This window comes from Leptodactylus fuscus, chromosome 4 (assembly GCF_031893055.1).
Source record: "Leptodactylus fuscus isolate aLepFus1 chromosome 4, aLepFus1.hap2, whole genome shotgun sequence".
In the NCBI taxonomy this organism is placed as follows: Eukaryota; Metazoa; Chordata; class Amphibia; order Anura; family Leptodactylidae; genus Leptodactylus; species Leptodactylus fuscus.
This window is the reverse complement of record NC_134268.1, coordinates 69,133,195-69,158,901: the sequence shown is the minus strand read 5'-3', so window position 1 is coordinate 69,158,901 and position 25,707 is coordinate 69,133,195. Positions and strand designations below refer to the sequence as shown.

The following is a 25,707-nucleotide window of genomic DNA, read 5'->3' as shown; positions in this document are numbered from 1 at the left end:
ACCCAGCCATAAAGTCACCACTAAAACTGGCGGCTATTTATACCAGTTATATGTGAACTCTTCTGCAGATCCAGCTGCTCAAGTGTGCTCTTGGATGGCAATTCCTGTTCATGCATTTGCCATATCAGGGCAAGAAAAGGCCATGGAAAAAAAGCACTGCAGCATTTGATAATGTCAGCATCTGTTCCCCATGTCAGTCAGGCGTTGGAAATGTTTGAGTTACGACCATGTCAGCACATGCTCACAGTTCACACTGTCCTGGGTTTAGAAGGGAACAGCTGATCTAAGTGATGGATTTGACATTCTAGAGTGACTCAATGTTCGTCCGGCCCGAGGTCTTGTCAGTTCACTAGCCACTGCCTCGACGTGTGCACCCCATCACTTCAGTAACTCTCCTCTACGTGTAGGTTACCCATTGAATGTCTGCAGTTCGTCCATTAGTGAATGTAAAGCCTCTCTGGCAGGAAGTGCAGACGCTGCTGGTGAAACACTATTCATTACACTTCCCAGCATGTTTCTTTAAAAACCTCGGCAAGGACTTTTGAGACGCTTTATACCCCTTTTAAGGGAAACTCGAGTTTAATTTGTTTTACACGAAGCTTAACTAAATAATTCTGTGTCAGATGTGCCCATCTGCGTCTCATCAAAGGTACATAATGTCCATTTATAGTTTTGCTCCTCTGAATACTATTGTTTTGCTCTGTTTAACTCTGTGAGTGCTGGCTTTGGCCTGCAGCAGTGCTGTGGTGTCTGCAGATTTCTGCTATAAGGACTGGTGGTGTAGTCATGGACAGAAATTTTAGATGGCTATGGCGTGTAATGTGGCCTAATAGTTTGTGCCAGTGCTGCATTTTACCGAGGAGGAGATTTATCAGGTCATTTACAATATCTGTGTGTGTATATATGTGTAAAATATATATATATATATATAATGTGTGTGTGTATATAGGTACTGTCTTATCAGTGTTCACATTAGTAGTTTGTGTCCCTTATCTAAGGCAGCATATGTGATTTATATAAGCACTATATGTATAATATATGTATGTGTGTGTGTGTATATATATATATATATGTATGTGTGTATATATATATATATATATATATATATATATATATCCTATTTGTTCATGTAGCATTAGAACATCGTACCTACAGTATGACAAAAACAAATGTAGAACATAGCCAAAGAAACATAAACTATTATACATAAATATAGTGGTAAATGTCACAAAACACAAACTTTTTTCTTTCTTAAGTAATAAGCTATTCACGCTAGTCACACATATATAAGATGAGCAGAGGGCATATTACTTGGCATCTTAACCTTTCTTTGTACCTGTCTGCAGTGCTGTAAGTCCAGTAAATATTGCAGCGTAAGGAGGTGACTTTCTTGCAAGAGGAGTTTGCACCTGGTGAAAATACATACTTCTTTACATTCCATAGCATTGTATGTCCATATGGGTACATAAAGAAGTATGTACTCGACACAGGCTTGTCCACAGAAGAAGCTGGAAGGGAAGAACTTTTGCACGGCTATAAATTCAGAGCAGAAATTGTTACATGTGGCCTAATAGTGCTGCATTGCCATATAATATCTGGAGTAAGAAAGAAAGGCCTAAGACACAATGTAAAGTAAGATTGCTTAGTAAATAGTTAAATCTTAGGTAAAAAAACAAACAAAAAAAAAAACTAAACTAAATAAAAGGAATATCTGTTACATAGAACTTAGCTGCAAGCCTAGCAGTGTTTAAATACCTAAACATGCAGGTAAATCGTGTTAAAGCTGTAGTGTTTTACACCACAAGGACATTGCTGCTAAACTTCCATACAATGTGAGCATAAGACAGGCCGGGTCCACATATGCAGCTGCCGGTGCCAGCCTTATTATTAATGATCCTTGTGACTTACCTCCACCTGCCGCCACATAGCACTCAGCAGTCCTCTCCATCTTTATTGATGACTGCAATTGTTGTATGTTAGCCACGCTCACCTAGACCCCGACTTGCATTCAGTAATCTCAGAGGCAATGCAATGACCGGAATGATGTCACACTGCTGGTGAGCTCTCCTTTCATCTGGGTTTCGTGGAATTAGTGTATTTGCAATGCAGAGAACAGGCTCCTATTTCTAGAAGACTCTCACAATTCGCAGCACCCTTGCTTAGGTGTCCCGAGAAAAGGAAAGATGAGCCAAAGTAAAATTCCTGCAGAGCCTGACAAAGCTAGTGCATGCAGCTGATAGAGAGCAAATCAGAGAGTAGCTGGTGATATAGCACAGTAATACAAGGAAAAACAGCATTGCAGCATTACTATTACAGCATACACTGTCAGGATTAAAGAGTTAGCAAACTACACAGGCTGCATGCTCTGCCCACACAATGCAAGTCCCATTTCTCTTTGCCATAAGTTAGCTCATGGCTTAAGGTTGTGTAAAAGGGAATTTATTGTTAAAGCTGATTGTTGGAAAGCCTTTGTGCAGAACCTTCCGGTAGCTAGAGCTGGAAAGGTTTGTGAATTACATGTACAACTTGTATAATTCCAGCTGGATATCCCAGTCACTTCTCATGTTAATATTCCAGCATGCATTATAGTGTTAGTACGGTTAACTCTGTCATTGCCGTCTGTCTGTATAGCCTGAAGCACGCATTTGCACATTTTTTATAGCATTGTATATGTTATAGCACTGAGCAGTAGCTTTTATGTTTTAGGTCACTTTTTAGTAGCATTTTAACTGAGCAAGGGAAGCACACAATAACTCACCTTCTGTAAGTGCTATGGATATAGATATCTAGAATATAGATGGAGCAGGTGCACTGCTGCATTAACCTATACGCTGCAAGTGCTTTGCTGTAAAGCCAGACTGGATGCTGTCAAAAAATTCAACAACTTTTCCCATATGGACATGAAATGCATGGGAAATATATAAAAAATAAAAAAAAAATTAAAGAAAAAAAAAATATAGATAGAGAAATGTCTTTCCTTGTGTAACAATGCATCTGTCCTTGAGGATTTTCCTTTTGTTGAAGTTCCCAGACAGGACTGCAATCACATCTGTGGCAAGCTACTTCTCCTTCCTTAGGGTCAATAAAGCCCAATATGAGGTCAGGACTCCCACTTGCAATTATAGAGACGAGCCATATCCCCCCACTCAAAGGGCACAAGCTAAACTGTAAGAGCTTTATAGGCAGCTAAGCATTTGAAACATGCAATCCCAGGCAAACGTTCCCTCTAGTGCCTCTCTCTTCCCTGACCATATTTAGTCAACCATAGCAAAAAATAGTCTCTCAGCTGTCGATTGTCGATCCCAGAGCTCTGGGAGCTCCTATCATGCTTTCTGCTTATTGATTGTTCATCCTGCGAGCCCCAACACTGCTTTGCCATTTGTTCAGCTATTTTTAGCCATGCCAAATAAAGCGGTCTCTCATGTTTCCACTTATATTACCCATATTTTCAGTGAACGAGCGCTCCTGCTCCCGGAGCCTGTTGTGGCTGTCACTATACTTAGCAATTTTGTAGCGAAAACTCCAAGCCTGCCCTGATATGAAGCCAAATAACCTGACACCAATAGACATTCTGTGGAATCAGATGGGTCTATTTACCTTAGTGCTGTGCTCTTTATGATCACTTTTCTGGTTACACTACTGTCCTACTGTATACAGTTTGCATTTTATGTCAGACTTGACCTTATTTTGCAGTACTTGCATACAAAGCCCCGTTTGCTGTGTACTTACACCCCCTCCCCCAAACCGGTGGTTAATCATTACCTGATACTTTGTAGGCTGCCTAGGACAGATGGGATACTTGCAGTGTTATAGTAGTTTTCCTGTGTCCTTTCACATTCTGTAGGCAAAAGGCCACTTAAAGGGACAGGGTCACAAAAAAATTGTGTCAGATTAATCGAATTTTGTAATTTAGCCCTACTATTCTGTACAGGCTGATTATTTATTTTATTTCCTATTCTTATAGCAGCACCATATTTATTACTGATTTCCCCCAAAAAATGTCTAAATAATTTCAGTATTTCTGATTTTGCATCCTGTCTAGTCGATTCTTGTTCTGTATATAAGTATGCTGAATATGTTCTCTAAGGATACAGGGAAGCTCTAGTATGTACTGTGAGACAGGGGCAAGACAGACTTCCGAATGCGGTGTCTGGGGTTTGGTTATTTTTGGTCCAGCCAGCAAAGAAAGGGTAAATGAGCCCCTCAGTCATGCAGGGCTATGAAGGAAGTGAGGGCAGCTGGCACTAAGCAAAAGCACAGGTTAAGACCTCTCATTTCACAAGATCCACACTTAGATATAGTATAAAATCTCTTCAGGGCACCTACAGACCATATCATTCTAGAAACATCTATGAGCACCTGCTATATTATAGCTAACTATGCAGTGAATGGGTTTGGCTGCAGGAAAAGAAATTTATTAAAAGAAACAATTTCTGGGAACTTTCCATTCCAATAGTTTCAACATTTACCTGGTTTTGGCTGGTCTCCACTTCATGGTCCCATCCAATGGTTTGGCTGAGTAGCCATTTCCTATGTGTGGAGAGCAGAGGAGCCTTGTATCATTACAATGGAGTGGCAGGGAATCGCTGAGGTGAATATTCATTATTTTAGGTTAAACCCACTCGAAGACTGTTTTACATTTGGGCCACATGTGGGATAGAAGCAGTGGGTTAGCTGTCAGCTAATCCGCTGCGATATACAATACCAGTATAGTGGAAACGCAACATATCAATGTCTTTCTGCAGGTTTGGTGCAGTTTTCAACTATTATAATGTAAAGGTTAAAAATCAGCCAAGCTTGGCTGGGGAAAACTTTCCACAAAAACATCCAATTTCAGCTGCATTTTGTCCACTGCCATATGATACTCACTGCAGCCTTGTTATATGAGCTGTGAACCTCAGTACGGGAAGATGGACAGACCTAGCATTATTATAGTTATGTGATTCTCCCCATGAAATACTGTCCCATACTGACCGTACCGTATAATGCTAGGCGTCTATCACTGTATACTGCGCAGACATCTGACGTATCACTGGTTCACTACCATGACTCAGTCATGAAGATAAGCCCTCAGTCTTCTGGTGACAAAAACTGACAGAAAACTGAAAATAAAAGCAGCATGAGGTGTGCATGAGGCCTAAGATGTAAAATGTTTCCCCAGCTGGACAGCCTCTGTAAAATAAGTAAAATATATGCAACCATTGTTCGATCTTGAAGCTGATCGCTCTGTCATGACACAGTTCATACCCATACCTCCAACAGTAACGCAGTATGGCCTTCATTTATTTTTTATTTTTTTTCAGCTAGGCTATACTTTTCGGACAGTGTTGATAAATGAGATCACTTTATATAGAGGCGCTCCAAAGTGATGGATGAGCGGATGTAAACCAATGTAGCACATCCAGTCACCATCCTGAAGATCTCCACTGCATGTAGACAGTGTTTCCGCAATGTTATTGTCAGGTTAACTGCTAGGGCCACATCGCGACTGTTTCTGAAACTCTAACTAAATAGTAATCAGAATATTAATACAGTTTCATATTTATTTGTTTTCCTAAATATCCATTTATTTATTTTTTTAATTCGCAGCTTCTCATTGCTCGCACTGCCTTTACAACACACTAGTAAATAGGGGGTTAATGTGCACATGGGTGAGATAACTTGTGTATATTTGTCCCTGTGTCATTAGTATAGGCCATGGCGCAGGGGCCGGGGGGATATAAATAGAAGTTTTAAGCTACACCTCTTTTCATTACACATAATGTGAACACTTTGGTTAGCAAGGTCCCAGTGTCACTCTGAACATCTGTCATTTTCTATAAGTATACATGTAGGGTTTGTGTCTACATACTGCAATGAGATGTATGTGTACATAGTAGAAAAACACGTCAATGGCTTCTGTCCTATGTGCATGCATTGTGGAGTACTGGTCATTAAAATAGGGAAAGTGCTTGGTGAGCCATTCCTTGAAGGACTGAATGTTATTTCATTGAATAAAATATAGTAGAATGTAGAATTGGAAATGCCTATGTACAAACTCCTATATACTATTCAAGTCAGAATAAGGCTAGGTAAGGAAGGGGACACTGGCCAAAAATACAGCAGGAGCATCCATTTCAGTTCTTGGGTCTCGTACTCCACCTGACCACCTTCGTAGAATATATGGGATACGCATATGGTTCTCTTTACTTGAAGTCTGGTGTGTGTGTGTGTGTGTGTGTGTGTGTGTGTGTGTGTGTGTGTGTGTGTGTCAGAATCGGTGTTTGACATACCCACTCCATAGTCTTGTGTAAAATGGACGTGACATTGGTGATTAGTGAATTTTTAACTTGAAAGTTGACATGTGTATAAGAGGGGGACCCTCACAACTAAGGGCTCGTTCACATCTGCGTCGTCGGTCCTTATTGCAGGTTTCCGTTTCCTGCATAAAACAGATGCAGGAGACGGAAGCCTGCAGGAGACGGAAGCCTGCAGGAGACTTTCTCACCCATTCATTTGAATGGGTGAGAAAGCTGTCCGGCAGTGAGCGTTTTGCGCTCTCCGCCGCGAAACCGGGTTTTATAATCCGGACACAGAGTCGGACATGCAGTACTCTGTGTCCGGATAAAAAAATCCGGTTTCGTGGCGGAGAGCCTAAAACGCTCACCGCCGCGCACGGCCGGACCCGATCTATGGTTTCCGTCTTCTGCCATGCAGAAGACGGAAACCATAGTACGGAGACCCCAGACGCAGGTGTGAACCCAGCGTAAGAGCCCACTCACTTATAACAGTGGTTACTTGCAGACTCCATAGACTATAATGGGGTTTATCAGGTTTCCGCCGTTTTTGTACTGAAACTGACAGAAAAGTCAGACCTTCAGGACTTTTCTCTCTTCCTATTTTCATCGGATTTTGCAGCAGATGCAGATTTGAATCTACCCTAAAAGAAAAGAACCACACACGTATGTGGCCACCTGTCCACATCCTATTGCTAAACTTCCCATATATATAAAGTGACTACTCGAGTATAAGCCGAATTTTTCAGCACAGTTTTTGTGATGAAAAAGCCCCCTTGGCTTATACTCGAGTCAGCAAAAAATAAATAAAAATCCGCAAATAACTATGACCAGCCGCAATATTAATGTATAGAATTTCCCATAAAATAGTGGGGAAAAAAAGAAGCTTTAAAAAAAATAAAAGTTGTAAATCCCTCCTTTCTCTAGAAGACATGCAAAAGTAGAAAATGACTGTGAAACACATACACATTAGTTATCCCTGTGTCTGAAAGTGCCCGGTCTACTGAATATAGGGTATCTGCAGTGCTCCTGTTCTGTCAGGAAGGGGTTATCTCCGACCATTTTAATTTTTTAAATTTTCCAGTAGCTGCTGCATTTCCCTCGGCTTATACTCGAGTCAATAAGTTTTCCCAGTTTTTTGTGGTAAAATTAGGGGCCTTGGCTTATATTCGGGTCGGCTTATACTCGAGTATATACAGTAATTGGAAAATCACAGGCCTTATAAGGGAGCGTTCACACTACCGCCGGTGTCCGACAGCTAGTGTCCACTGCTAATGTCCGTTCAAAATCTTGTGCGGACATTAGCAGCGGACACTAGCTGTGTCCGTGACATTTTGCATTCATTTCTATGGAGATCGGGTTCGTTCTTTTACTGTCCGTGCCTGTCCTTAACTGTCCGTTTCCAAACAAGTCCAACTTTTCAAGCTGGCAGCAAAACCCGACAAGTAGGTTTTTTCTGTCCACTTGAAAAAGTTGGACATCTTTGGGAACGGACAGTTAAGGACAGATACGGGATGTAAAAGAATGCATCCAATGTCCATTTAAATGAATGCAGAATGTGACGGACACAGCTAGTGTCTGATGCTAATGTCCGCACAAGATTTTGAACAGACATTAGCAGCGGACACTACCTGTCGGATACCAACGGTAGTGTGAACGCCCCCTAACAGATATAAAAGCTGAATGTGGCCTACATAGTCAGTCGCATGGTGAGCAGCTGGGGGCTCATGATCTGGTTACGACTGAAACAAACTGATTGAAGAACCAGTTTAGGCAAAGATGATGGGTAATGATGGTGCTGGAGCTGTGCGCTCTTCCCATAATTCCACTGTTATAAATCCTCTATAGTAAAAGCTTTTATGGAAGACTGAAATGACAGTATAATGTATTTTAAACATGTATGGATATTTTTTTCTCTCCTAGTGCCATGCGTGTGTTGCTTTCAAAACTGCCACGGCCATGGATAGTTGATGAGAAGAAGGATGACGGGTACACCGCATTACACCTGGCAGCACTCAATAACCATGTGGAAGTGGCAGAACTTCTAGTTCATCAGGTATGACCTCACACTTACTGGATTGGTTTTCTAGACAAATGACATTGATGACCTATCTTTAGGAGCGGGGTCCAATGCAAGAGACCTCCTATTAGCTGTTCTCAACACTATACAGAGAACGCAGTCAGAAGCAAATAGTTGTGTCCTGTGTAGTGTCTGCACTGACTTACTGTGCTCAGATCCTACACTAGAGCTGCAGTGACTCAGCACAGCCACTACACGGAGAGCACAGCTCTTTACTTCTGACTCTCTTCTGAGAAAAGCTGAACTCTTACTGATGACAAATCACAAGATTAGGTCATTCATATAGTTTGAGAAACCCCTAAAACATTTTTAAAACTTGATTTTTTTTTTTTTTTTTTTTTGGAGGGGCGGTCAAGTGATGGATATATTATATTTCAGTTCATCTGGTCTTAAGATATAATAGGGGGGGGGGTTATAATTGTTCAAACGTGGACTTAAACTTTCATATTCTATAACATCTAGTTAGTTGTCAAATCGTATAATGCTCTCCCCAGTGGTTCCCCCTAATACATTATGCTCTCCCCATTGCCTCACCCCATAGTATATATAATGCTTTACCCGGTGGCCCTACCTTTTATAATGCTCTCCAATCACGTAGACCAAAAATATACAGTCAGGGAGGCTGCGCTGAGATCTCCTCCATTATAGGTGTGTGATATGAGCTGTCTTATATTAGCAGTGGCTATAGCACTGGTTGACAACAGATTTTGTCCCCGTGAGGACTGTCTGTGAAGTACAGTCCATGCTATGAATCCTACAGAAAGGTCTTGTACCCATCCCATTCCCACAGGACTCTCTGCAGCTCTCCTCCTTTTGTCTCCACCTCCAGAAGGCCTGCCCGGATTTGCAGAAATTACTGGCAAATGCCTGAATAGCGGGGCAGAGGCAGCATGGTGGGGCTAGCCGCAAATAGCACCAAGATTAAAAAAAAAAAAAAATTGTTCTGGTAATTTTTGGTAGCAGTTGGTCACAGTAAAACTGTAGTTTTTCTCCAAAGAAGAAAAAGTTGCAGTGACTTGACAAAAATGAAAGCAACCTGCATGTTCTCTTCATTGCTGTGCAGTAGTTATATATAGTTGTATAGTAGTTCTATTAACCTGCGCCTTTGCCATGATTATTGTGTGCATTAGAGCTGCCATAGAGCCCTAGCTTATTGGTCTTCTCTCCAATTCTGTACTTCATGCACTCACAGTCCACTCATGAGCAGCGCTTGTAAGATCAAGTTGTTTACCCATTATCTCTTATTGGTTGTTTTGAATATTTTTCATATTTTCCTTAGAGCTTTATATACCCCTGACTCTCGTCACCTCCCCCTCCCATACACATGTACGCTCACATGTCTGTCCTGCTATCTTAGTTACGCTTTGTTCCCTGTCCCTTAGGGTATGAGCACGCTACTGTTATTAATGTCCATTGCTATCATCCATCATAGTTGACACATAGGTAACTGTAGCAGAGTAACACACACAGGCGAGGCACCCCACAGTCTATTTCTGTTTCCATTGACTCTGATGTAAACAACATGACGGATGCTATCTTCCGCCATGTTTGCTTATTTTTGTAACGGAAAGAAAAAAAAAAAGTCCTGCATGCATGACTTTTTCTTCCATAAGAATAGTAGAAAACATGGAGGAAAACTTCATTCCTGCTTTTTACTTTGGGATGAATGCAGACAGACACCAGACTGAGGGGGTCCATGTGCACCTGTCATTTAATGTCCATTGCTCCCATGCTGTGACCGATGACCGCAACGGACATTAACTGCAGAAGTATGAAACTACTCTTAGGCTCTATTCAGATTTAAAAAAACTGGTCTGAATGGAGCCTTACACTGTCCAGTAACACATACACGGTAAGTTTGTGAACCAGTAATATGTGTATGTTTACCTATTTGATATCTGCAATGATTGATGCTGGAATATGTTTATACAGAGGACTGAATTTTAGTGAGATAGTTCCTGTTGAACACTGATATCAAATTGTTCTTGCCTTTCAGGGTAATGCAAACCTGGACATCCAAAATGTAAACCAGCAGACGGCTCTTCATCTGGCTGTGGAGCGTCAACATACACAGATTGTCAGGGTAAGATCACCTCAATGCTCAGGTCCACCTAATTTTTTGACCACAGTTCTTTAGGAATCCAGTAGTCAAGGATATCTACTATCTGTAAATGCCTTCTATGTGAGTGGTTGGGTTTTTGCTCATAAGCAAGAAATAACCACATCATAGTGACTACAATTCCGCTAATAGTTTGCTTCCACCATTATATGTACCAGGTTATTGGAAATGTTTGAAGAAAACAGATCTGTACCTCCCGAGCGGTGGTGCCCTGGAATAAGCCCTAAATAACTATGTGTTCATTATTCATAGCCTTTCCAAGTGTCATTTATTAGGTGTAACTACCTTAACCTAGCTTTTGGTGGGGATGGCCCAATTGTCCTGTGATTTGGCTTCTGAGCATATACCTGTCCCTTTGGCCTATCCTTGACATAAGTACTTTGTATTAATAGTGTTTTGCAGGTAGACTGATTTTCTCCATTAGTTCCTTTATACTAATGGCATACAGCAGGTTACCTCTATCCTTAATAATCCTAACATCTGCAGGACTCTGTGCACCTTCAGTAAAGTCTGCCATCATTTACATTACAAAAGTGGCTTAAATGGCGTGGATTCTTAATGATGTGTTTAGGTAGCTCGGTAAGCCCTTTGCTATCAGACAGCATTGCCATACAGCCTCTATCCCTTAATGTTTCCTCTATGGCTCAGACTGGTACTTGGCATTATGGCCAGCATTAGGTGGCAATACCTGCTTCTTCTCACAACCTTCAAGAGTCTTAACTTGTTGAAAAACAATCACATCCCTAGCCCATCCTCAAGGACAGCTCTCCTGACAATGTTGTACAACTTCTATCTCCTCTGTGTAACTGAGTTATTTGAAATTGCTGTTCTTGTCCCTGTAGCTACGTAGTACATCCGAGCTCGCCCTGTGGACGCCATGAATAGATTGTTTAATGATAAACCCCAACAGTATCTCTGCAATAGTCCCATTTTTTATTTATTGAGCATCTAGTGATGGTTAAATTGGCCTTCTGTAAAACGATGAGCGCCTGTATTGCACATCGTCCCTTGTGTGTGAAAAGCACATTACAAATGTTTTGGCTTTGTCATTCACTTTAGTTAGAAAAGCTTTAACTACATGTCTGAGTAAAATGACAGCAGTGGTGATGGTGGCACTATGTAGGTGTGCCCGAACAATGACAGCAAGATAATGATTATATTTATGCTGGATAGCTGACTTTTAAGCTTTTTTTCCATTGGCTATATGTTGTTACAGCCCTACATAGCTAAGAAATGAGGAGATTAGATTTTCCTTAAATTGTTTTACCTTTGTTTTTCTTATTAAGTTGTTAGTTCGTGCAGAGGCCAAACTGGATATTCAAGACAAAGATGGCGACACCCCTCTTCATGAAGCGCTTAGGCACCATACTTTGTCTCAGCTGCGCCAGCTACAAGACATGCAGGATGTTGGCAAGGTAGACACTACATGGGAACCATCAAAGAACACTGTAAGTATCGCCAGAAATTAAGTTGTTTTTTTTTTGTTAATTTTTTTTCCCTTCGGTTGTATTTCTATGGATGTAAACCTCTCAGGCATGTTTTCATAGATGCATGAAATATGTTTTATCCAATGTGCATATATGTATCTAGTGATAAGTGGCCAATATTAGCTGCATGTGTAACTTCAGCAGGACTTTTCTTCAGACTCAATTCTTAGTTTTGAAAACTCTACAAAAGATTTTTCTAATATTTCAGCTCATTATGGGACTGGGAACTCAAGGTGGAGAGAAGAAGAGTGCAGCTTCTATAGCCTGCTTCCTTGCAGCTAATGGAGCCGACCTCACCATTCGCAATAAAAAAGGCCAATCTCCTCTCGATCTCTGTCCTGACCCCAGCCTGTGCAAGGCCCTAGCGAAATGCCACAAGGAGAAATCAAGGTACAATTCAATATATTTTTCTTTGGATTAGTTTATAATGCACTATATAATGTAACAAACTTAGAAGACTTTTCTGTATTCGTTGCAGAGATATCTGTGATTTTAGTTTGGTAACCATTATTACTATGCTATGAAGTGGGCCGTCTGTCCAGTTCTCCATATCCCAGCAACTGCCCACCTTGACAGTATAGTGATATCTGTATCCAAGCTAACAGCACTGATATCTATGCAATAGGGGCAGCTACTGACAAAATAAAAACACCTGGGAAGTTGGTGGAGCAGTTGAAATCTAATGGCGTACAAAGCTTAAAGAGGTTGTCCGGGCGAAAATAATCTTTTATTAAATAGGTTGTGAGAAGCGAAAAAATAAAATCATACTCACCCGTGCCTGGTGTCCTCCCAGCGCAGTATGGTCCTGCTGCTCATCTGTCTTCTTGAAATTCTTTGCCGGGTCCCTTCCACTAAATTCACGGATTGGCCTCAGTGGTCACGTGACTGTTGAAGCCAATCAGTGACTTTAGGAAGGGAACTGAGACGTCACAAGACGTGCGGTGAGGACTTCCACCGAACGACAACGGACCGGCAGAACAGGACCACGCTTGGAAGCATCAGGGACAGGTGAGTACGATTTTTTTTATTTATTTTTTGTAAACCTACACTGGCCTATTTAAAAAATAACAATTTTGCCTGGACAACCCCTTTAAGTGGTTTGAAGATATGGTGTGACCCGTATAGAATCTGAGCACATTAGCGTAAGTTCATATTCATGCAGGAAGTTGCTCTGTTATTTCAAAGGGAAGTTCCATAGGAAAATAATAGAAATCCGCTTTTAGACTCATGACAATTATATTTGTGGTTACTTTGATATTCTTGATGTGACATCACCACTGAGATGTAGATACCATACTGTCAGGCTAAAACATGAGTATTTCTACAAATGGTTTCCCTGCAAAAGCTAGAACTAGTCCCAGGAACTTCTTCAAGCTACTGCTACAGATAACCGCCAGCAACGTCTTCTGCGCAGTCTTCATTCTGATGACACCCTTTTGTTTCCTAATTTATGTTTTACTCTTGTCTAGTGGTCAAGTAGGGTCTCACAGTCCATCTATGATTAATAATGACTCGGAGACTCTGGAAGAGTGCATGGTGTGTTCAGATTTGAAGAGGGATACGCTATTTGGTCCATGTGGCCATGTAGCAACCTGTTCATTATGTTCTCCTCGTGTGAAAAAATGTCTCATCTGCAAAGAGCAAGTACAGTCTAGAACAAAGGTAAATACAGAAATAAATAAATGCCTTTTACATTATTGTATAACACCGTGTAGCCATGTAATACAAACCACTATATCAGGGGTACTCAACTACTTTTAGTAATTGTCTGTTGAACGGGGTCTGCCATCAAGTAAAGATCCTAGCTGAACAGCAGCTGAACATCTCCAATATATACGGTATTTTTCGGACAAAAAGATTCGTCTGACGCACAAGTAAAATAGGAAAAAATATTTCCTAATGTAATGCATTATACAGTGTGTGGGATCACTAAAGAACATTATACTGTGAGTGGGGATACTAAGGAGTATTATACTGTGCGTTACGGTACTAAGGTGCATGATACTGTGCGTGGGGGCACTAAGGAGCATTATACTGTGCATGGGGGTACTAAAGAGCATTATACTTTGGGTGGTGGGGGCAGCACTAACGAGACATTAGTGCCCTCACACAGTATAATGCCTTATGCTTCCTCGTGGTATGCTCCTCACCACCTCACAGTATAATTGCCCCTTAGAGCCCCCACACATAAATAATAACAATGGTTGGAAGAAACCTTCATCTCCCATCTGCTGTCCCCAAGCCCTGATACCTTACGCTAAGAGGCAGTAGGGATCGGTAATTGTTGCTGCTCCGCAAGAGCCCTCGCGTGTGAAGGCAGCAGAAATGATTTCCGATCCCTACTCCCACTAGTGCAAAGCATCATGGCTTGGGGACAGTGGGCATGAGATGAAGGTTTCTCCCAAACATTGTCTTAATGAGAAGGCCGAGAGGCAGAGCTTCGGACAGTGGTCCACCCGTTGAGTATCCCTGCACTGTACGGTCTCTGATTTCACCACATAGGTGAACACATAGGACTTCTCTGTGTTGTTATGAAATCTATTCATCTATCTTCTGGTGATTGAGGGGAATCTCAATTCAGTTTAAAGCAATGACCAAGTGATTTTTTTTTTTTTTTCTACGAGCTTTTCTGCACCTTTTTGAAAGTAGCAGGTATCCAGTTCTTTACACATCTATTATGTCGCTGGTAATTACTTCCAGTTCACAATTAATACATCATACATAGTAATAAAATGCCCGTTGCTCTTATTTTTCTTACTGGCCCTTCTTCATTTTGTGAAATGGCCACCAGCTTTTTGGACTACTGCATGCAAAGCATGCTCTGGTAGTTGAAGGACCCTGATTTTGGATAGACCGACTAAGATGGGGCATGTCTCTCAGACTACTAAAGAATAGTTTGCGTGGGGTAGTCTAAGATGGTGGTGGCCCCTTTTCTCAGAAACTAGGTGAGGATGGGAATTGGAGGAACTGTGCCAAAAGATTAAAAAGGAGACGCCGGGTATTTTAACTATGCATTATGTATTTCTTATTGGGAGCAATAGGGTCACTTTCAGTCTTTTACATTTTCCATGTGTCTGTATCTCTGGTCTTTAATGTTTTCTGGTAGTTGTGTACATCTTTTTTTTTTTTTTTTTCTTTTGTACAGATTGAAGAATGTGTTGTGTGCTCAGACAAAAAAGCAGCTGTGCTATTTCAGCCATGCGGACATATGTGTGCCTGTGAAAGTAAGTGTAAAGCATTCTTGTGCACATGTACGTATATCTTCCTTATTAGATAATCTGTGTATATCATTCTGCTTTCTGATAACCAGCAGTTGGCCTATTCTATAGCTGGCTATACGGTGTAATAAATAACAGCCCTCCTGAAAGCTGGATATGCATTAAGCTAATGTTTATACCACTGGTGGATGTACTTGCATATCCAATTTTAGGCTGCTGACATATGTGTTCACACTATTCAAGTTCTCTGTGACCTTGGCAATGCATTACTAAAATACTACCCGCTCCATAACATAAACCCTTTTCCCAAATGACACATGTTCTCAGAAACCCCTATGAAGTCTTCATGAGCAGCTCTTCAAAGTTCTGCTTTTTGTTCCTATTGTAAGTATGCACCAACCAGCCATAACATTAAGACCACTGATAGGTGAAGTGAATAACATTGATCATCTCAATAAAATGTCACCATGAGTGGGATATATTAGGCTGAAAATGAAGAGTCCATTCTTGAGGTTGTGGCTTCCATGCTGCTCTCAGGTCTCAGAAGACATGGTGTGTCACAGCTTCTGCCTATGGGACTGTGTAGCTGCAGACCAGTCCTAGTGCTTTTGCTAATCCTTATGCCTCACCAAAAGTACCTACAATAGGTAAGTGAACATTAGAACTAGACGAAGTCTGGCGTAGCAATGGAAGAAGATGGCCTGCTCTGATAAATCACATGTAATTTTTTTTGTCTGGTTGGCCATGTGCATGTGTTGCTTACCTAGGAAACAGAAGGCACCGGAATACACTATGAGAAGAAAGCAAAGCCGGCTAAGGCACTGTGATGATCTGGGAAACCTTGCTCCCTGGCATGCATTTAGATGTTACTTTGACACATACACCTGGTTCATGACGATGGTATTCTCTAACTGCAGTGGGCTCTATAGCAGGATAATGTTTCCTAGCAAACCACAAATATTTTTTAGAATGGTTTAAGAAACATGATGAAGAATAGAAGGTGATGACTCAGACACTATATTCCTCAGATTTCAATCAGATTGAGCATCTGTGGGAAGTTATGGGAAAGTCTATCCATGAAAACCCCATCCTGCAGCAGGCAGGACATAAGGGATCTGGTGCCAGATACCGCAGAGCTTTTGTGCAGTCCATGTGTTTTTGGGTTGAAACTGTTTTGGCAGCACGAGGGGTCCACCCAACGATAGGCAGCTTGTTTTCACGTTTTGGTTGCCCATGTTAATAAGGTGTTGTATCCATGCTTGTTCATATACGTAGTGTGTAACTTCCATTTTGCTCTTTTCTTTCTAGACTGTGCAAGCCTTATGAAGAAGTGTGTTCAGTGTCGTGCTCTGGTAGAACGAAGAGTGCCCTTTGTTATATGTTGTAGTGGGAAGGGCACAGAAGATGTCACAGATGACATTGGTAAGAAGGACTGGAAAATGGTGATATAACACAACATGTAAAACTGAAAAAAATGAGTTACCAAACGGCAATATCAGGTGCAGATATATAGATAGTTAGGGCTCGTTTTTGGCGCGGTTAGCCGTGACGAGATGCCAGATTTTGAAGTGGATTCCGCGCCAAAATCCTCCTGCAAAAAACTGAGTGTGAACATACCCTACATTCCCTTCTGGGGAAAGTATTGGCATTGCTCTCGCTGTCTTTCAGCCTTTCGGCAGAGGTACTGTTTACCCCAGTAGTATTTCCTGACATGTACCTCCTACAGAGGGCTCTGATGTTTGCTTTGGTATTGGCATTTAATGCGTCTGTATGTGAAAATGGGAAGCAGACTATGGTTTTCTATCCAAATGGTTAAAATGTATACTGGGATTAATTATGTCAAAAAAGATTTTTGTGTATGTGATGCCTGCCAGTGGTTTTTTTTTTTTTTTTTTGTGTAAATGCACTGTGCAGTGTGAACATGTCCTAACACAGTTGCAGCATGCTACCATAACACATACATTAGACTATTACCAAATAAAGGGGAACTCTAAAATCTAAAAATCTAGAGCTTCCTATCGTAATTATTCAGTATACTGTTGTATAACCACACTGGTAAGAACGTAATTGACCCTGTATGTTGCTAAAAAAGTAACCCAAAGTTTTCTTGTTTATTTGGAAAATTTTGTGTAAACACAGAATTTTTTTACTTTTTTTCTTCAGAAACGATTAACTTGATTTCTGAAATTACTTGAGGGCGCAGGTTAAAATATTTAGATTTAATACTTTGTACTTAATTTTTTTTTCACAGACGATGGTCTCCTGTAAATTGCAGTTGACAGATACTTTGGATTATGGTTTCTCAAATGGGCTGGCAAGGAATTGGAGCAATCTGTTAGGAGGCCAGGGGAGTTGTAAAAAAGAATAAAGCTAACCTAACTCCAGTGTCTGTTTAGTCTCATGCCGGTGCCGCAGTCATGGGTAAAGTGTGACATCACCTGTCACACACCAGCGACAGCTGAGGCGACTGAGTGTTCAGTCATATGAGGCTGAGGACTTCCGGCAATGAGGCAAGACCAAATGGACAATGGCGTGTAAGGGGTAGACGAGTAAGCTTTATTATTTTATACATTCCTTGGCCACCTGATTGGTTGCGCTAAATCCTGGACAATCCTTGACAATCCTTTTAAGAAATGTCTCTGTAAATCCAACATTGCAGTGGGCCCCTGTACAAGAACAGTTTATGGCTTCTAAAATTCCAACTACTAGTTTCATGGTTCGTGTATGGTATGTCCACACCTGAACTTAGCTGGCTGAAACTGTTGAAACAAACTAAGGGTAACTGCATTTGGGCAGCTTGTATGTTTGACAACACACTTTTATGTTTTGGCCGACCTATAACCACATTGGGATTTGTGATGTCACAGCATATCACCTGGTTGAACACACAGTTTAACTAACTGACTAAAACCCGCTTGTAATATGAAGGTTTACCTGAATGAAACTTCAGCAACTTACTTCACAGTAACAAATTTGTGATATCAGAACAGCTTACCTCAAAGAAACACCGTGGTGATGTCACAGTAGATTTCCTGTTTGAAAATAACTTGTGATGTCACATCCCTTTCACTAAAAGAGCCACAGTCCACAGTTTTGTTGTCATAGCCACTCATCTGACAGAAATATATTTGTAATGTTACAAGAGCTTATGAAAGAAAGGCCTAGTTACATCAAAGCAGCTTACCTGACTGAAAGTTGTGATATCGCAGCAAGTTAACTGTTAGTAACCGTATTGTGACGTAACCACTTATCTCACAGAAACACAGTTGTGATGTCTCAGCAGCTTCCATGACTGAAACCTATTTGTCGCCCAAAAGAAACACATTTGTGATGTCATGCCACTTTTTCGACAGAAATATATGTTTGTGATTTCACAGGAGGTTATTTAAAGAGGACCTTTCATCACTTAGGGCACATGCGGTGTTATATACCGCTAGAAAGCCGACAGCGCACTGTCGGCTTTCATGATCTGTGCCCCCGGTGAAGAGTTATCGGTGCCGGTACCGTAGTTCTTCACTGTCAAAAGGGCGTTACTGACAGTCAATCAGGAATACCCCTCCTCACAGCAGCGCCTATAGCGTTGTACTGTGAGAGCGGGGAGGGGGGCGTTCCTCCCCCTCTCATAGTACAGCGCTATAGGCTACAGTCAGTCAGGAACGCCCTTCTGACGGTGAAGAGCTACGGTTCTGGCACCGATAGCTCTTCACCTGGGGTACAGATCGTGAAAGCCAACAGTGTGCTGAATTCAGCGCCCTGTCTGCTTTCTAGCGGTATATAAAACCACATGTGCCCCAAGTTATGAATGGTCCTCTTTAAGACCCACTTGTTATATCCATGCAACTAGCTTACCTGATTGAAACACTCTTGTAATATCACAGTAGCTTACTCAGACAAACCCCAACTACAAAGGGCCCCATACAAGAACTGTACATTGTCAGCTAGATTTCATGCTAGTTCTGATGCTAGCGGGGTATTAACCATAGACAATGCCATTCATGGCTCTCTAGAAAATTTCTCATCATTGTGCCAAGTCATCAGTAGTTGTAATCCATGGATAGAGAAAGCTTGGCCCTTAACTTGTTAGCTGATATACGGTAGGAGCCACTATAATCTTTTTAAGATCGCATTCACCCCAATTACCTTTAGGGTCACTATACAGCTGCACAGGTTGTATATAGGCTATTTCTGGCCATGATCTAACACTGTGGTTCTCAACCTTACTAATGCCGCTACCCTTTAATACAGTTCCTCATGTTGTGGTGCCCACCAACCAAAATTTTTTTTTACATCCAATACTGCTGCTTTTAACAGAGTAGCACAATGGCTGCTCTTTACACATGTGTGACCGGTCTGCATAAGTACATTAGCAATGATGTCATCACACCAGTTACTTGTATGTGGGCATATCTGCATGTGAGTGGACCCGTCTGGAGACAGATAAAGGAGTGGTGTCTCACTTCCTAAGACCATCGGAAATATGTGTTTTCCAATGGTCTTAGGCGACCCCTCTGATAAGGTTGTTCAACCCCCAAGTTGAGAATCGCTGATCTAACAGAAGGTATGACCAACGGTAAAAGAAAAACTCAGGAATTGTTAAATAAGCATTTTTTTTGGATATATTCATGAAAGTGGCTATAAATGTAAGTATCCATTAATATAATTAATACAATATATTTTCAGATCGGACTACTTGTTTGCATGTGTTTGTTACCTTTAAGATGAATTGATTATTTTTTGTTTTATTTTGTAGCAGGAGGAACCATTCCAGCTTTACAGAAGGATAAAGACAATACCAATGTCAATGCAGATGTGCAGAAGCTGCAACAACAATTACAGGATATAAAAGAACAGGTAAAGAAGGAATATACATTGAGTCTATATGAAGTACTAGTATTCATCTGGTACAATAAATGTAGACAGGTGAATATTACCATAGCCATAACATATAGTATTCTGCACTCCACACTGATAACTTGTGTGAATATTAGCCTTTTGCACCTTTGGAGCAGATTATGTCTTGGAGGTGTATAAAATCTGACTTAGTACAACCAAACCTGTCCATTCCCTGTTTTCCTCATAGACCTCAAGGAATGGGGCCTTTGGTGAAACATTATTGATATGTTTGATGTTGTGTCATGGCAGTTCCAATGACAGAAATCTCATGTCTGCCTGTGTTCCAATTTCATTTGAGCTACTGGTGCATTCTCACACCATATACGGACTTAAATAAATCCTATGTGTAAAGATAGTGTACTATATAGACCATAGCAGGACTGGGTTCCATATAATGAACACACATTTGATGTTTCAGCTTGCAGTATTTCGGTAGATAAAAAAAGAAAATGTAAAAGGTAATCTGTCAGTGCAGGCCTCAAAAACTGTTAATAGGTTTAAAGGCGGAACACCTTGCAGTGTATATGGTCAAAGCTTATACAAGGAAAAACTAACCACAAGAACAAGTGGGCACCATGTGAAATTAGTTGGGGAATGATACGAAGCGATGTCAGGAAATATTATTTCGCTGAAAGAGTAGTTGAGGCTTGAAAAAACTTCCAGTAGAAATCTACAGTAAGTGAAGAGAGGACTGTGTGTCATATACCACTAGAAGGCTGACCCAGTGCACTTTCAACTTTGCCAGTATGTGTCTCTGTTGCAGCGATATCAGAGCCATTAGTTTGGGATCTGAATTCACTGCACTGTCAGGGGGGCCCGGCCTTACAGCTCGGCATAATCTAGCTGTATATAACACCTCCAATGTCAGAGAACATGAAAGATCATCTTAAAGCGTGTCTAGCCTAAGATAAATTGGAAATAATACAAGGGCAGATTACATGTCATCTTCTTCAGTCCTGCTAACTTGTATTTGTTGCAGTTGGCATAAAGCACTTTGTGAATAGGAAATACGTTGTCTTTTTAGGCAAATTTCTTTAAAATAAAGTTAAGTTTGATTCATAATACATTCCGTTTATTACTTCTGAAGCTAGAGTTTGAATGCCTTTATTTTTTCCTTCTGTAGACCATGTGTCCAGTTTGTCTGGATCGACTGAAGAATATGATCTTCATGTGTGGACATGGAACCTGTCAGCTCTGTGGTGATCGGATGAGCGAATGCCCAATTTGTCGGAAGGCCATTGAACGAAGAATCCTATTGTACTAGTCTCACAATTGCTTGTTTTTGTAGTCTTTGCTTTCTGTACATATTTTTTTTTAATACTCTGGGTTTATTAGTGCAAACTGCGTTCTCTGCTGACTGGTTTGCTGCTAAAGTGTATGCTTGATCTTGCCACTTTATATTCTTGGCAGTTTCTATGTACTGTGTTTTATCTGCAGACTGCTTTTATTTTTCTGTGCTATTTAATACTGGAAAGAGTCATTGTAACCGCACTTAGTATAATGTGGTTGTTAATAAAGCAGTGGCAGGAGCAATTATACATTTCATAATGTAAAAACTTTTTTTCTTTGGCAGTCACTTGTGTGCACAGGTAGTGGACATTGCCCCACATGTGCCCGAGAATTGATTTGCTTAGTAGAAGGCCTGCTGGTAGTCCATGGGCTGGAGATTGTATTTGCTGCATTAGAGCTTTATTTTCATTAAAAGAAGTAATAGAATTTCTTTTATTCATTTACAGATTCAGTATGTCATGTTAGGAGGGAGAATCTGAGAGGTTGTGCTCCCAAAGGCAGAACAAAGAAGCTAACTTGATGTCTTTTCTGATACTGAAAAATGAATGTAAACCTTACAAGTGCCCACAACTACAATGCTCACTTTTTCTTAACGCTCTGATCGTCCCTACACTACCAGTGTGTCTGCTGGATATTGATCACTGGACATTTATTCAAACACTATTTTTTTTATTTTTTTTTTTTCTCTCTAGTCACCATTTTTTATATATATATATATGTGTCACAGTATATTTATGGTAAATTATCTTCTAACATTTCTGTATGTAGGAAGACTAAAAGGTTCTGGCACCAAGGAGCTGCCTCTACGTGACTTCTTTTACATGCATTTTGTATATGTGTTCTATGTATTTCCTTCAGTTGCTAAATTTTAGAAGGTGGTCTCTGCAATCGCGTGATGTCACCCATTATAAATTATTTGAAGTGAACCTGAGAGCAAGGTATGATAGAGGGGAAGAAGCTGAGCTCTGAGATATATTGGTTTTTATGATGGAGGAGCTTAGCTTTGTGACATATAGATTTATATGATAGAGGGTGAGAAGCTGAGCTCTGTGATATATAGTTTATAATTTAGAGCAGGATTATTGAGCAAAAAAAGGTACATTCTTACAGGACTCCTAGGAGAGACTGTGAGAGTCGTGCTTACCTTCCCACACAGTGGTTGACAGCATTCCCTATATCAGTGTGTCTACTTAGAAGGCTGTCAGTCTCTATGGGTGGGATAAGCCGGATTCACTGTGTCTCTTCTAGGAGTCCTGTCAGAATTTATCCTTCTTGATCAGAAATACTGCTCTATATGATATAAACCTTTATTTCTTGCTTATTACATTGAGGGACACAGCACCATGTGTATAGACCTGGCCACTAGCAGTCTAACACTAGGAATAACAAAAGATGTCAGCTCTGCCTCTGAACTATACCCTCTCCACATACGCTATGCTACGCAGTTTTAGCCTAGCGTCCAACGTCTTATCTTTTTTCTCCTTTCCACTTCATTAAGGACGTTGTTTGCCCGGACCCCAAGCATCCACATTCACGCTCTCTGGATTTCGTTCTGGCGATTTGAGTCTGTTTTCCCAGACCCCTTCTGCTGATTTCTCTTCTGTTTGTTCTCTCTGAGGGCCCTCTTAAGAACCAGGCTGCTTTTCGGGCTTCCTTTCCCTGGTGGTTTTTGGTCTGGTATCAGGGAGGCCTATAGGGCCAAGGGTAGGCTGCTGCCTCCCTGTATCCCAACTCATTCCACTAGTCTTCTGGGTTGTTCACCATCAACTTCTGCCACCCAGGTCTACAAGGCTGCCACCTGGGCTCCTGCTCATACTTTTACTCAGTTCTTACAAATCCATTCTGTGGCCACTGCCGTGTCTCGCTTGGGTCATAAGGTTCTGCTTGTGACTGTGTGCTAAGTTGTCGCATGGCTGAATATTCTCACTCTTTGGAACTGCTGTAGGACATTGCATGGTAATGTGTCCCAATGAAATAAGCGAGAAAAATGGATTTTTATGTACTCGCTGTAAAATCCTCTTCTTGTATTCATTGGAGGACACAGATCCCACCTTTTTTTTCTGTTGGTCCTGCCCCTTGGGCTGTTATTTGGTTGGTTTTTGGTTTCAGGACATGGTAGTGCTTGTTGGTTCCGTTTTCTGCACTCTCTCTTCTCTGTTTGTGTCTCTCCTACTGCTGTGGTACAAACTGACTAGCTTAGTATCCGTGGAGAGGATATAGCCAAAGGCAGAGCCAACAGCTTTTCCTTTTTCGTGTCCTCTTCCTAGTGCCCGGATCTATACCCGTGATGCTGTGTCCCCCAATGAGTAAAAGGAAGAAAGTATTTTATGGTGAGTGCAAAAATCCATTTATATTGCAGAACAAAAACCTGGGCATAATAATCCATATTTGACAAGGAACTAAAATAGATATGACTTTATTAAAAAAAACATTCAAATTCCTTCACCCAAACATGGTGCATTTTATCTATGGATAAAGCCACGATTATTGTAAACCCTTCTCACCCCATCACACATCAGTGACTGCATCCACTGTGTATACACTGTGGTACAAAAGACAGTTTAGGCTGGTAATTCTTATATAGAAGATCCCTTCTAGAAACCATTCATTTCCAGTTCTAATTATAGTGTATCTGTATAGTTACCTCTGTTTAGCTGGAGAGACGCCTGATCTAAATAGGACAGAAAATCTACATATAGCTCCTATAACTAAGCGGAAATGACATACAGTTAATGCTGCAGAGACATCTGAATGGTCCTATCATTTCTAGCAGCGCTGTGTTGCTTTTCTTACTAATCTTAGCATCACACGCGCCAGAGTAGGGCAGTAACATCCCGATGTATTTACATTTACAACAGACTAAACCATAGCTTTAAGGATCGTGCCCCCTGACCTCTTGTATTGTATATGTCCATAGACCAGCTTTTCTATGCTGAATTACCTGCTTTTATGTTTTTTCTATTACTGTAACTCCTTCTTTCAAAGATAATGGTACCATTACGTTTGTCTAACAATATAAGTGTACTGTCAAGTGGTCAACCATTCACTACCCAGCGTTATATTGTGTGACAGGAGTCGGCCACGTGACGCTACAGCTCTTATTTTGCCTTCCATTGTATTCAATTGGCGGCACATATGGAAGCAAAAAAAATAAAAAAATAAGCACATTACTGGATCTTGCTGCTCATGAGTCCCATTCATCTGAGTCTTACAGCAGGTAAAAACTGGAGGGGCATCAGGTTCCTCTTTCATTTCCATCGTGTGAACGAATCCTTAGTCTTCAATTCTGTATCCATTAGTTTGAGGGGTCGCTTCTTCCTCCCACTTTTGTCCTATGCCCCTACATTTTTCCCATAATTCATTGGATTTATGACCAGGTTTTAATCTTTTTCTCCTATGGGCACTCCATCAACAACACATTTACACTTCAGCCTCACCAATAGCCAAAATTCCTGGTGCTATTAGAATGTCCCTTTATTGTATCTTTAATTTGCCGCCTGAACCCAGTATAACATTAGAATAAGCACAAAGGGGATCAATGCTTGTAATCCGCTGATGGCGGCTACCAGAGAAAGCTGTACAAAGTATCTGATCACTCCTGTCACCATCTTCTAGCAATATTTATTTGATTTGCTTTAATGTCAGATTTTGCAGATTTGTTGAACCTTCAAGTTACTTTACATATTCATATCCCAACATAAAATCTGCTAAAGCCAACACATTATAAATTGGCATCTGGCAAAACATGTGAAATTCCGGGATGTTTCTTCTGAGACCCTCTTTCTGAAAGAAAAGGCGGGAATGATGAGGAGGAAAGATAGAACAGATGAATGGTTAATATTGTAACATTATGATTCAGTATTAAAGGGGTTTTCCATTCTAGGAAAATTAAAGTTAATGGTGCATATTAAACTTATTACTCACCTCTCTGCTGCTCCGCTCCACCGGCTGCTCAAGTCTCTGCTGAGGTCTGTGGAAAGGCTCTCAGATGCCAATCCAGCTAGTCAGTGGCCAGAGTTGTGACTGTTCTCAGCCAATAATTGGCTGGATAGGCATTTAAAGGGGCTCTATCAGCAAAATCATGCTGATAGAGCCCCACATATGCGTGAATAGCCTCTAAAAAGGCTATTCAGGCACCGCTAAAGTTATATTAAACTACCCCCCCCCCCCCCCCCCCCGTTTTAAAATAATAACCTAAAAAAGAATGTGCTCTACTTACCGAATGTGCACGCTGGGTGGGCATTCAGGGTGTGTCTTCATCCACGCCTCTTCTTCCTAGGATGTCCTCCGGTCCCGTCCTCCTCCGGCGCTCGCGAACAGACTTTGATAAAAAAAAAAAAATGAC

At 41.0% G+C, this 25,707-nt stretch overlaps 1 protein-coding gene across 2 annotated transcripts in view; it reads left to right on the top strand.

Annotated features, from left to right (window-relative positions):
- MIB1 (MIB E3 ubiquitin protein ligase 1) overlaps positions 1 to 25,456 on the top strand; it is a 64,835-nt gene extending 39,379 nt beyond the window's left edge. The window contains exons 13-22 of one of the 2 annotated variants that reach the window (XM_075270612.1): positions 8,199 to 8,331; positions 10,352 to 10,438; positions 11,761 to 11,922; positions 12,170 to 12,351; positions 13,431 to 13,623; positions 15,107 to 15,185; positions 16,488 to 16,601; positions 19,930 to 20,030; positions 21,196 to 21,329; positions 21,809 to 25,456. In XM_075270612.1, coding sequence (XP_075126713.1) covers positions 8,199 to 8,331; positions 10,352 to 10,438; positions 11,761 to 11,922; positions 12,170 to 12,351; positions 13,431 to 13,623; positions 15,107 to 15,185; positions 16,488 to 16,601; positions 19,930 to 20,030; positions 21,196 to 21,329; positions 21,809 to 21,827 — 1,204 coding nt within the window. In that variant the 3' untranslated portion in view covers positions 21,828 to 25,456. Of the gene's footprint in view, positions 1 to 8,198; positions 8,332 to 10,351; positions 10,439 to 11,760; positions 11,923 to 12,169; positions 12,352 to 13,430; positions 13,624 to 15,106; positions 15,186 to 16,487; positions 16,602 to 19,929; positions 20,031 to 21,195; positions 21,781 to 21,808 lie in introns of those variants that run through there. The other variant, XM_075270613.1, reaches the window with a different exon arrangement.
- Positions 25,457 to 25,707: the final 251 nt, after the last annotated feature.